The sequence below is a fragment of the Pezoporus flaviventris genome, unplaced genomic scaffold (assembly GCF_033815535.1).
Source record: "Pezoporus flaviventris isolate CSIRO_AGI_PZ_B2104156 unplaced genomic scaffold, CSIRO_AGI_Pfla_v1 ptg000001l, whole genome shotgun sequence".
Taxonomy (NCBI): Eukaryota; Metazoa; Chordata; class Aves; order Psittaciformes; family Psittacidae; genus Pezoporus; species Pezoporus flaviventris.
Window position 1 is genome coordinate 8,925,886 of NW_026892549.1, and position 13,511 is coordinate 8,939,396.

The 13,511-nt window shown below is 38.6% G+C and overlaps 1 protein-coding gene and 1 long non-coding RNA gene across 2 annotated transcripts in view; one reads left to right on the top strand and one right to left on the bottom strand.

Moving 5' to 3' along the window:
- LOC133283121 (uncharacterized) overlaps positions 1 to 13,511 on the top strand; it is a 172,703-nt gene that overhangs the window by 130,454 nt on the left and 28,738 nt on the right. The window lies entirely within an intron of this gene.
- Positions 5,466 to 13,511, bottom strand: part of ACTR3 (actin related protein 3) — a 32,495-nt gene continuing 24,449 nt past the window's right edge. The window contains exons 6-12 of the mRNA XM_061479426.1: positions 13,178 to 13,285; positions 10,886 to 11,029; positions 10,000 to 10,173; positions 9,200 to 9,292; positions 8,603 to 8,728; positions 6,755 to 6,838; positions 5,466 to 6,375 (exon numbers count right to left, since the gene is read on the bottom strand). Of these exons, the coding sequence (XP_061335410.1) occupies positions 6,280 to 6,375; positions 6,755 to 6,838; positions 8,603 to 8,728; positions 9,200 to 9,292; positions 10,000 to 10,173; positions 10,886 to 11,029; positions 13,178 to 13,285 (825 nt within the window). The 3' untranslated portion in view covers positions 5,466 to 6,279. The remainder of the gene's footprint in view (positions 6,376 to 6,754; positions 6,839 to 8,602; positions 8,729 to 9,199; positions 9,293 to 9,999; positions 10,174 to 10,885; positions 11,030 to 13,177; positions 13,286 to 13,511) is intronic.

Here is a 13,511-nt window from a genome sequence, read left to right on the forward strand (position 1 = left end):
CAGTGAACAGCACAGCCGTGGGTTGTAACTGCTCTTGCATTTCCAAGCTTTTAGATTCTGCCCTGTGGGGGAATTTGGGTCAGCAAGGCTGTGCCCATATTCATCCATTCCCTTTTGCCCTCAAAGGCATCATGCAAAGCAGGGAGCTGCTCACCCCAATCCGACAGGGAAGGCAGAAGAGACAGCCAGTGCCCCCGTTCACTGGTGAAAAGTGATTAACCACCCAATTCAAAACCAAAGGAGATGGTAACCTGGGCTCCAAATCATGAGATGCAAGCTTCCTCCCAGGATTAGTCACATAAACAACAGGACCAGGGAGAATATTTATCATATAGCTTAACAACCAGTCATTTAACTGGGAAGGAGAAATGCATTTAAGCTCCTGCTCCAGTTAATGCTTAGAAAACAACTGAACTTCAACAGACGATAAATTGTCCTGGATGCCCACAAAGCAGGGCATCTTATGGACTTTGGGGAAGTGAAAATGGCTTCTTCTGTGCGGGTCTGACTTTCAAAAAATACACTTTTCCTTTCTTTAATTCATTGAAAGAACAACAAACAAAACCCCTTTTATTTTCTCAACCATCAGTCTCTGTATCAATGTCCTGGGTTCAGCAGTAGCAGTCATTTTTCTCCTTCTTAGTAGCTGGTGCAGCGCTGTGTTTTTGACTTTCACCCTGGGAACAGCGCCGATAACACCGATGTTTTTAGTTGTTGCTCAGTAATGTTTACTCTGACCAAGGACTTTCTGAGCCTCATGCTCTGCCAGGGAGGAGGGGAAGCCGGGAGGAAGCAGGGACAGGACACCTGACCCAAACTAACCAAAGAGGTATTCCATATGACAGCACATCATGCCCACTATATAAGCTGGGGGCAGTTACCCAGAAGGGCTAGATATCAGTTGGTGGGTGGTGAGCAGTTGTATTCTCTTCCCTTGTTATTTCCCTTACCATTATTATTATTATTGGTGGCAGCAGCAGTGATTTGTGTTATACCTTAGTTACTGGACTGCTCTTATCTCAACCCGTGGGAGTTACATTTGTTCAATTCTCCTCCCCACCGCTCCCGGAGCAGGGGGGAGGAAGGGGTGGGGGGAGCGAGCAAGCAGCTGTGTGGCTGACTGAGTTTAAACAACAACAATCAAGCACTACATCTTCAGTTTCTACAAACTCATCACTGTTGTGTTCTCTGGGTCTCTCCAGCAGAGAGAGTGCGCACTCAATCCCCTTGTTCAAGTTGTTGATAAAGATATTAAACAGAACTGGCCCTAACACCGAGTCCTCTTGTGACGGGCTGCCAACTGGATTTAACTCCATTCACCACCACGCTTTGGGCCTAGCCATCCAGGTAAGTTTTTACCCAGCAAACAGTACACCCTCTCTCAAGCTACTCACCTCACCTATCCAAGCCATGAGCTGTCAGCTCCCTTGCTACTCTTGAGTGGATCACCTCTGGCCCCGTAGACTTGGGTGTGAATAAATGGTGCAGCATGTCACAGACCTTTGGATTACGGGGGCTTCATTCTGCTCCCCAGCCCTGTGCTCTGGCTCAGGGGGTAGCATAACCAGATAACAACTGGCCTTACTACTAAAAGCTGAGGCAAAGAAGGGTTTAAGTACCTCAGCCTTTGTCACTGTTTCCCCCACATCCAAAGAAGGATGGAGATTCTCCTTAGCCCTCCTGTTGCTTATGTATTTAGAGAAACATTTTTAATTGTCTTTCTGGCAGTAGCCAGATCAAGCTCTAGTTGGGCTTTGGTCCTTCTAATTTCATCTCTGCATAACCTCACAACATCCTCCCGAGTTGCCTGCCCCTTTTTCCAAAGGTCATAAACTCTCTTTTCCTGAGTTCCAGCCCAAGCTCTCTGTTCAGTCAGGCCACTTGTCTTCCCTGGCAGCTCATCTTTCAGCACACAAGGATGGCCTCCTCCTGCACCTTTAATATTTCCTTTTTGAAGAACATCCAGTCTTCCTGGATTCCTATGCTCTTCAGGGCAGCCTCCCAAGGGATTGTCAATCAGGCTCCTAACAGGCCAAATGCTGCTTTGTAACATCAGTCCTATTAAATCCTCCATTATCCAATAAGCACCTGACTTTGTGGTACCTTTGACAATTAAGAAAAACCACCAACATAGCTTTTTGCCACTTCATGTTTCGACATGCATATTTGGATGGTTCCAGCTCAGTCACTCAACACATCCCACAGGCACAGCTCTGCCCTGGCTGCACCTGGCTGCACCCAGACTCATGCAGTCAGAAATGCATGCTGCATCCATCCTTGCCCAGGTTGTATCATAGAAACACAGAGAATTAGGTAAAGCATTTTGTGTATTCTTGGGATGTTAGTTACCAACAGAGCAGGATTTTGAAACCAAGAAAGGAAAATAGCTAAATTTATACATGGGTGCAAATTGCAATTGCTGCCTCTATGTTATCACCTAAAAACGAACCTTAGGAAAAGAAAAGCTGTTTTTTTTCTTTAAGCACTTGCCTTTGCAATTAACCTTTTAGATGTGTTAAACCCAGACGAGCACAGAGTAATAGGAAGTACAAGTTTAAGGTGAGCAGAGGGTTTTTCTGAAATTGCTTTTTATTCACTGTACAGTGTCTGTTCTACATGATCCCTGACATGACCCACGCACAGGCTGCTCAGTCCCTCTACCACCTTACCAGTAACAGCAGCTCAGGTTCAGATCCGGCATTACAGGTGCAAAACACGTATGTGAACCATTCCCAAAGAGCTACTCCCAGTGCACAAGACTGTAACTGCACATTGTATCTGGTGTGTCTCAGTATTTATGACCTCCATTCAAGTCCAGGTCATTAGTGGGAGCTGCTCATAGTCTTTTACTTCTCTAACACACCAGAGATTAGCCATGGCTGTATACCTCCCTCTGAAATTATCTCTACTCCATATAAAAGATTAAAAAATAGAAAACACCACGCAAAAAACCTCCCACTTATTCTACACAAAACTTAACACCATTTTAGGTTACAGCTACAAGAAAGAAACTGTGGTGTAAGGGCATAGGTTCTTTGCCCTCCTTTCTCTTCTACACAAATGACTAACACAAGTTTAAAGCAACTTTCTTGGAACCTGGGGAAGACTAACACATATTGGAACAAACAAGCATAACAAAAGACTAAAGCTCCTACATCCCTCACTTTGAAATTAATGTACAGATACTTAGATAAACTGTACATGTCTCACCTGAGCAAGTCAGACCACACATGGGCTGCTCAGCAGCACTTCAGGCACATATGCCACCTTTCCCAAGAGCTGAGGTCCACCAGTAAGGAAACACTGAAACAACACAGCTTTTCTTTGGAGCATGAGATTTCTAGCTCTGCACACAGGATCAAGAGCTCAGTGCAAAAGGTGCCTACAGCTATCCTCTGCTGCTTAGCTACTTTTATTCAGTTTTGGCAGCATGGATCCCTCAACCTAGGGAAAAGCCTCCTGGCCTTACTGCTGAGCATAGCAAATTTATGATGAAAACCCCAATACCTGCGCTTTCCCCACTCAATACAGCTGGAATACTAAATGCATCTTATTTCACACTTGCCAGCAACTCCTGTTCTCAGCCTGACAGCTTTCACACTCAAAAGCCAACTCTTCCTCCCATCAAAGAGCTCATAAACGAGCTGGCTTGTTTCCTTGACATACCAACTATTTTTGCTAATCCAATTATGGTTGTACCAGATACACAGTACAGCTCTAGATGGCTCCTCATCACTGGGCAGTGTGTATTTCTATGAAACACCAACCTAATAGACATGCCTGAAGCAGCCCTCTCCTGCAAGAGCCGTACTGCTGAAACAGTACATGAGAATGGCCTGTCTCTCATTGTCCACTTAACCAAGAACAGCCAAATTCTGAGTATTTGTATGCCACCACTCTTCAATCCAGACACCTGTTTGCAGAGCAGATCCACCCAGCAGCCAAGAACAGGCCATCTCAACAACTCACAGCCTGTAAAGGATCTGTATGAAACCAGCTTTGCTTAAAGAGTCTCACTTAGAGCACCTCTTGGAGCTTCCTCAAAGCACCTGTGACCACTTACGTGGCTCCCACCCCTTGGGTTCCTTGTACCTCAACTGAATTCTGCCGGCGCCTCTTCGCTGACTGCCGCAGCTCCTCCAAGATGCAGCAACAGTGGCCTGAACACAACAGCAAAAGGAATTGGGGGGACAGGTTCCAAAAGCTCTACAAAACAGAGCTCCAATTACATCTAGGGCTACCTGCAGTACAGCCTTCTGCTAAAACACAACCAGGCCTGTCTCTCAGCTAAGACCCTATCTTCATACCTACATATTCTATGCATGTTTGCACATAATCCTAGAGATCTACATGTACCTGTGTGTGACAGGAACCCATATTCACTTCTTTTCTTTAAATTTCCTCACTACACTATATACCTATGTGTCAGGAATCAAGAGTTTTTCCAACTTAAGTTTTCAGACTTTACTTTCTAGAGGGGAAAACCACCACCTTGCATTATCTTCTGGCCACTGCAGTGTATCAAGAAATGCAGTCTCTAGAGCATGATACAGTTGCAGAACCAGATGACTGTTGGAAAGGCACAGCTTAAATTAACTTCTTTATTTTACAGACGTTTGCCTATCAGTCTTTCTTATCACATGAATCAGTCAGCAGTTATAACTCAGGAAGTCAGTATTTGAAAAACTCTACAAAATAGTATCATTGATAGGGAGATGTTAATACAGTCTTGTAATACAATTATTTAACATTTTCTTGTTTGCACCAAAGTTGTATTCAATAGCAGCATGTGAAATTTTATCATACAATACTTTACTGTATTTACCCTCATTCTGAAGTCTCATTTATCATGCTTTGAAGCAACTAGAAGCTCTGGCAAGCGATAAGCTTCTCAAAAAAAGATTTGAGGTCTGAGGCAACTTTGCAACTCAGAAGAAGGCAAGAGATCCCCCCCTTGTGGTCTCCTGCATAAACAACGTTAACCACATTGTGAGTTCAGAAGCCTATAAAGAAGAGTTTTCTTTCATCAAATATTATGGGAAATTGCAAGTAATTCCATTCAGTAAATGGAGAGTTCTTCCTAGAAAGAATGAGAAGGAGATATTTTTCACTTTATTTTTATCTACATGGTATTTTCTTGCAGAAAAACCACACAGATTTAGAATGCAGCGCTGTCTCCTGTATTCCCCCCCTTAAAAGAAAGTGGTGGGGAAAAAAGTTACAGAACAAAGTAGATGAACAGACCTAACAATGGAGGAGATGTTAGGTTTATATAGGCAAGTGCTATCTAGATGAACATATAAACTCCAGTTCCAAAATGCTCACACTTCGGTTTACACAATGCACATAATGATCTCTACCTTACCCTTACAGACCAATCTTACTCTTCAAAAGCCACAGAGGATATGTAGGAACCCATGCTCATCACTTCCCAAGTAATGAGATTAATAAGTCTGACACAAACATAAAAAGAAATTTTGTGCCTTTATTGGAATGGTGTTAGGCTTTAAATACACCAATTTTGATAACCTGATTATTTGGTTTAATTAGAAATGACACTACAGAACTGCAATACTGGTCCAAAAGTCTTGTCTTTACTTTTTTCTTTTTTTTTTTTTAAAGCAAGAAATAGTATGAAAATGCACCAAGTAATCAGAAAGCACTAGCAGGCATCGGTTAATCCAAGATACTAGCTTCTTAGTTCCAAAAGCACTCGCACTGTATGGAACCCAGGATTTAGACTGGTCATGATATGCAAGAACTAGTTGCATGAGTCATGACTTTTCTGTTTGTTTTTTTTCTTTTAATTTACTTTCAAGTTGGTCACTGGTAATTTTTTTTCCTCAAATATTACAGTTTAATTCATATTTTTCCTCAAAGTATAAAAAAGTATGAAATATAAACAAGCTCCTGCACTGCACCCATGAAAGGGTACAATGGAAGCATTAGAGAGCTGACTATCTACACACCATCAAATCCCATCAAATCTTGGATAGTTCATTAATATACAAAATATCAGGGCACAAAAAGAACTAAAATCCACTTTCTTTTTTGTTACGCACAGGTTCAAATAATCAATCTAAAGAAAAAACATGATCATTTTGGCTTTCCACTACATCCGCATGTTGAGACACTTAATAATCCTGCTTAATTGTGTTTGGTCTTTTTCTTATTGTCAAGTCATGTTTGTTATTTTAATACCAGCCATCAGACAAATAAGTAATCAGAAAGACTCCTCCTTCTCACCACCTCCCTACCCCGACCCCTCTGAGGTCAGTTTTAAGACATAACTCCAAACACAGGGTTGTGACGACAGATGCTAGGACCAATCTCTTCATAATCTTTTTTGGTATGGCATACTTGGTAGAATTCAGGCTGTAAAGGAAAGCAGAAAAAAAAAATTATCAATGGTACATCCACCTTATTTAACAACACTAACATTTATGCAGGAAAACAAACCTCCCAGAGATAACTTGGAAGTCCTGAAATTGATATTACATCATGCACGGCTAAACACCAACGCAACCACTGTACTTGGCCACAAAACTAAAAGGCACTATTTAACAACTCACACAAAGCTGTAATTCAGCTTTTCACATGCTCTTTCAAATCTTTACTGTTTAATGCAAAAACTTCAAAGGGTGCAGGGAGGGCGTATTTGCTACCTGAGGCCTATCAGAATGCCCCAGCTACGTTTCATGTAAAGTGAAAGAGATGAGAACTTCAAAAGCGATTGCTCGGTTTTATAACTTACTGTGGAAGCCAGCATTGATCCTCCAAACCAAACAGCGTATCTTTGCATATGGTGCGTGATGACTTGTACATCAATGGGCTTAGGCTATAAAAAGAAAAAAAAAAAACAAACCACCAAATAAAGGAACAAAGTAAATTTTGCGGTAAAAATTCCACCTTTAAAAAGGTGTACATTCCAAGTTTACTTTTCCCAAATTAGTATTTCCTTAAATGCTGGGTAAGTAAACTACAATTATAGCATTCGATTTTTTCTTGCACAACCCAGACTAAGAAATAGCTTTTGCTTATAAACTGCCATTTACTAACTTCATCAGGCATTAAGAGATCCTTGCATTCACACCAATTTTCTCCCAAGAGCTCCACTACAGTGCTCCTTTCCAATTATCCACATTCTATTTTCTGCTGAATTTCTTGAGGGACTGTATTTATGCAGTTGTAAGAACAGATCCATACTACTTAGCCCTTTCAAAAAAGCCTACTTTAGAAAGCTAATTTTTAAGGCTTATATCATTATTTTAGTTGCAGATTGAAAGTTTATCTAGGACTAATATTGTCAAAATCATACTTTTCAAAAGTGCAACACTCACTGAAGTTAACCCCTTCCCCTCCATATCCACACAAACCTTCATTCTTTACTTGTGCTTATCAAAAATGGCAGTGTATGTAAGTTTCAGAAAGTAGTAATTTGTTTGTTCCATTAAAACCTGCCAAAACCTGAGTGATTTGAAACAGTATCTAAAAATCATTTGTAGTACACCTACAAAATTCAAGACAGCAATTACCTGCAATGCCTAGTACTCTCAAGAAGGAAAAATCACAACAGTTTTCCTTATTTATATCCTGCTTCCTTACTACTAAGTGGTAAAAGTACAGTTAGAAGAACTGAGAATAACCTATGTGACTTGAACCAGCGAATTGTACATAACCGAAATTTCAGAGTTGTCTATATGGTATATAAGGAAGCTACAGTGAGGGTTTTAAGGATTGTCTGGCTCATCTCGCTAGATTACTACTAAAAAAAAAAAAAAAAAAAAAAAGAGAGAAAAATCATTTAAACTTTGCCTTAAAAGAAAGGACTACAAAAAAAACAAAAAACAAAAAACAAACTACAAAATAATCTCTGAATATCTTTTATGTATGCAGAGCCAACAGAAAAAAATGTGTAAGAGAGATCAGAGATCAGAAGTAGAAAGAATATAAATTAAGGATCCTGCAGTTTAGTGAAAACATGAAGTCATTTCACACAACAATTTAGGGTGGAAGGGACCTCACTATATGTCTAGTTCAGCCTCTTGCTCAAAGCAGAGTCAGCTGCAAGGTCAGAGGAAGTTATTCAGAGCTCTATCCAGCTGAATCTCAAAAGCCTCCGCGGATGGAGACTGAACTCTCTGGCCAGCGTGTTTCAGTGCCTGATTATGCCCACATAATTTTTTTTTTTCCTTTTATCCAAGCTGCGCCTATTTTGTTTCAATTTATACCTGTTGTCTCCAAGCATATAAAAAAGCTGGGGAGTGAGCAACTGCTTTTACATAACAGGCATAAGACCCATCCCTCCATTATGTGCGACTGATTCAGTTCAACTATAAGGGTCAAGCAGCACAACCTCATACCTGGGGAAATAAATACAGTAGCTTTCTACAATTACAGGTTTATAGAAATACCTTCCAATAGCAGTCTAGAATATCTGAATCTCTGAAAAGCTTCTGTAAAAACTTTAAATGAAAATAAAGACATTTTAGCAAACAAGGACATATTTGCATTATGTTATTGTCTCATTTTCCATGGAAACAAGGGAGAGAAAGATGTTTGTTAACAAACAAAAAAAACAACATTAGCTTCAAGAACTAACCTTCAGTCTGCCACCACTAAGTTCTTCACTAAGTTTCAGTCTCGCATCAACAGTTCTTTTCAAGTCTCGCTGTAAACGACGACCAAAGTCCCTGAACATGGTTGAGCCTCCGGAGAGGACAATATTCTGTTTTGAGTAACAAAAATTATTAACCGCTTCTGAAAACATAAGCCTCCAACTTTATCCAGTTCTTAAATTCTCAATATCTAAATATAGTTTTTAAAACTACAGTTAGCAGGTATGCTTTTAAGTTTTCAATTGTCTAACACTTGAGCATAAGAGAATATAAATTCACAAAGAGTGTGTCACATTAAAATTGGCTGTGCTTTAAAATCCATTTGTATCTTAGTACACCTCACTTCTTTCGCTCAGTTTTGTTTCCCTTATTTAAGTAAGAGTTTGAGCAACGAAACATCACATTCTGAAAAAGTGTAGGTGGACAACATGAAGCCTTCTGCGTATCTAATTTCTAGACTAATTCCTAGAGAAAACTGTTAATTTTATTGGGGTTTTTTAACTAGAATTTAAAATACATTTTTAATTATAAAGCACAATCTTTCTAAAATGAGTATAAAAAAATTCATTATAGCTACTGACCTTATACAGAGGACGTCTAACATCAATGGGACAATTCTGAATAACTTCATCTACTACTTCTGAGATTGGTTGCGTAAAGTCAGGATTAGCAAACTACAATTAAGAATACAATCAAGACAAGTCAGTATGTAGGACCACATATTGCACAGGAAAGGGAGTAAGGAGAAAAAGGGAAGAATCATCCTATTATAACAGAGATGTCATGAAAACTAATAAAGTTATGTTGGCTAATTTTGCTGCCATTTATAAAAGGTTTAGAAAGAATACTAAACCTAAAGTATCTGTTTTGCCAGCTATTTTTTCAGATAGCTTTTTCTAACAAGCAAAATAGCATAACATGAAAAAAAGCTGTAACACGAGAACGTAGAGGGACTAGGGCAGCAGGAGAAGGCTTTATTCCCCTTAAATTTTTCCCAGCGCTCGAAGAGAGACTAAGGGTATAAAGGCAAGATGACAGAATATTTAGAAACTTGACTTTTCAGGCAGATAAGGAAACTGTACAACATGGTAAGACCTGGGAATGCTACTGAAAATTGCAATAAAAAAGTACGGAGATAATAATTCATTTGTTAAAAGTTTCAAATATAGTGCTTTGTTTGGGCATCAACCTGAATTTTATAAAGGTTAATAGCAATCAGGAATCAAAGACACGTTGACTTACAACAAAACTGGTATCTATTTACAAGTAAGGAGAAATATAAGTTGGGATAACCATTTCTTCACAAGTTTGCAAATATTATTTATATGCTATCATCTAAAATGCACCTAAACCAAAGAGCAAACAATTCAAAACAACTTACCTCAGGATGGAAGAAAATCTCTGGCCCCAGGAATCTCTCATAGCCAACATCAATGGTAAATTCTTTCTTTGAGATAGCATTAATTCCAGTATACTGTTTAATCCACTTTGTACCATCTGTGTCATACTTGTTAAATTCTTTTACTAAGTCAGGACAAACATAACTAAAGCGTTCCTGAAAATTAAAAATGTATAGTTAGAAGCATCTTCTCATCTAGTATAGCAGAGAAGACTGCATGAACTTTTAAAAAGTGTAGTAATTTAAACTTTCAGGAACAAGAGTTTTAAACTGGCAGATACAGAACAGGACTTAAAAATGGCTGATCTGACATTTACTGTATATAGTTAGATAATGGCTCTGCTACTAAAAATCATTTCTGTGCAACACTGAAAGCAGCACATAGGCTAAATTATTTCTCTTCTATTTTTCCTCTGCACTTCTATGATGGTGAGAAATGAGTTCTAAAGTATATTGAAGTATTGCCATAGAAACAAGGTTTAAGTGTACTTTAAGCTAAATGTCTTTCAGAATAGCTTTGTACTACAAAAAAGAACATAACATTCAGAAAGAAGAAAAAGTAATTAAAGCTCTTTACATTAGATATCCCACTAAGAACATTTCCTACTGAATAGTACAGTAACAATAAAGGAGGGGAGGAGAAAGGAGACTACAAGTGAAGAGTGAAATTCTAGGCCAAACCGATCATAAACCAACCGATATCTCAAGTTTAAGGCATTTCAGGTTATTATATTAGACATTTTTATACTACTTAGAAACCAAGCACCATTACTTGGAGGGACAAGGATTTTGAGACAACATTGTGTTTTAAATATAGATATCAAGCTCTGATTTAATATAACCTTAATGTCTGCAAAGTTCACGTTACCTTCACTGCTTTAGCTGTTTCCAAGGATTGTTCAGGAGGAATTCCTACTTCTCGCTCCCTCAGCAACTGCTGGATGAAGTACGTTATATCTCGCCCGGCAATTGGAATGTGTTTGATACAGCTGCCAATCACGTATCCTTCAGCCTATAAATAAAATTAATTGGGAGAAAGATACTGACAAGAACTCCTTTCAACAAAACTTAGGAGAGGGAAAGACAGACATGGAGTCTAAACTCCTATTAACTACCTGCAATTGTTGAGATTGAAGCCCTTTAAGACTGGTTCATTTAATTACTAGAAATCCAGTTCTTCAGTAGCATTACTTTACATGTTAACATGTTTCACTTTGTATTGGTTCATAACTCTTACAAGGTTAAGAGGAACAGAACGGTCACTAGTACATAAGGCAAACAAACAGCTATACTCGCTATTCCTTGGCCCTTATTTTCTCTTCAAAATGAGGTTACTCTTACCAAAAAGGTCAAATAACCTTGTATCATGAAATATTATTTTAGAATAAATGATGTGGCTCTGTAGTCACAGCCACTGACGTAAGACTTTACAATCCACATGAACCAAAATTAATTTTCTGAAAGCAGGGAGAAAATGCATCATTTCAGCATATTAACTGAGACTGCTTAGAACATGAGACTGGCCCATACTCATCCATCAGTCTACACTTGTAAGTCACACACACCATGAGGACCAGCTTTGGGGCATTAAAAATATCTGATCTAAATACAGAAACCGAAAGGGTTCAAGACTGGCCTTCAACCTTGCCCGATGTGCGATGTCCAAACAGATGAATCTAGGTATCACACCAACACTAAATGCTCAAAGTTTCCTATATACATCTTACATCCATAGAATCACAGACTGGTTTGGTTGGAGAGGACCTTAAAGATCATCTAGTTCCAACTAATTCACATCAAGAGCTCTTTCTAACTTAAAAATAATGTCACAAAAAAGTGTATTGCAGCTTTGCTACAGAAAGAAGTGTCTGTTAGCTCCTCTTACATATTTCATTGTAAAAGTGATGTATTACTGTCAGTTTGTTCAATATGTTTAAAAAAAATCCAGAAATTAAGCACATGTCACTCTGCAAAGGTGCTTAATGATTCAAGTGATACAGAATACCTACTCTTATTTCAATTAAAACAAACCCAGACACAAATCAGAAGTTCAGCTGTTCTAAACAGCAATCTGAAATAAGTCCAATTAAAAAACTTTACATACACAAGGTTTGAAATGTCAGTTGTTTCCTACATCTTATTAAAAATATGACAACTTGGGTGAACAATCTAAGCAAAGATTTAACCACCATATTCCACCAAGATTAATAAGAAATTGCTACATCACAACAAATGTTCTATCACCACCAATGCCACTATTTGGTATAATAAAATCATTTTTTAAAAAAATCAAAGTTACTGTGACATGATAAAGCTTCGCACAGATTTTAATCCTGAAAAATGTAATCTAATTCATTTTGAAAAGAAAGATGCATCTGGTGTGTACACATGCATTTAACTTCCAAGGAAAGATGGGCAGAGACATACTGCCAGCCACCGAAATACACAACTCTATTAAATAATTATAGCATTTCAAGTATGTAGCTTTGTAAAAGGAAATGCATACCTACAGCAAAACCAATAACTTTAGAGTTAGGAAACTGCAGCTGCAAATGTTGATTATTTACTAAAATATTATTTGATCTAACTAGGTTTTGCATTTAGTAACTTGATATACTGGAAGAGATACTCACTAATTAACCTTAGGGGTTGGGTTTTAACCAGTCAGGTAGGAACTTTTTTCTTTTTGTTTGTATCCCTGATGCATGACAGCATACTACTAAACACTGGTCAACAGATGGAGAAAAACTGTAAACAATACTGCCCTGACACATTTTTGTATTGTTTTCATTTATATACGATTTGACTGAATTAAAAATGTTTCCAAACTCTTATCTTAAAGATCATATTCACTCCTACCAGCAAAACAAACTGGAAATGTGATAAAGCAATACCAATTTCATTGATTACTTAGCACAGCCTTGGCAAATCACCTCTTAAAATTAAGTAATTGAAAGACAATATGGCCTGACAAACTCAGGGTGCAGAGTTCTTCAAGAGTTTCTGCACTACAAAATAAGCAAAACCCCACACCCCTAGAAATCATCTTACATTTCTTAAGATTCTTTGCTATACTTCGTTTTGTGTAGGTGTAAACTTCAGAAGTTACAGGACAAACTGCTCCCCCCTGAATTTTTCTATGGTTTTAATGTATACTTACCACAGGAATAACATGAGTGACGCCATCACCACTGTCTATAACTGTGCCAGTCAGTGTTCGTTCTCCTACTTGTCTTGACGTCCAAGATGCAGCTAAGGCAAGCACAGCCTTGTAATAGGTCACACACACACAAAAAGAACCTTATTAAAAGCACTGCATTGCAGATCCCACCTCTCACTACCCCTCCCAGCAATACCCAGACTGACACCTCATGGCAATTTACAGCATAGAAATTGATTTAATAATATGTGTACACAATAGCTTACAACAAAGGCCACATACATGTAGCTTCTGACTCCTGTCTGATGCTTTTTTAGCCACATTCAAGTATCTA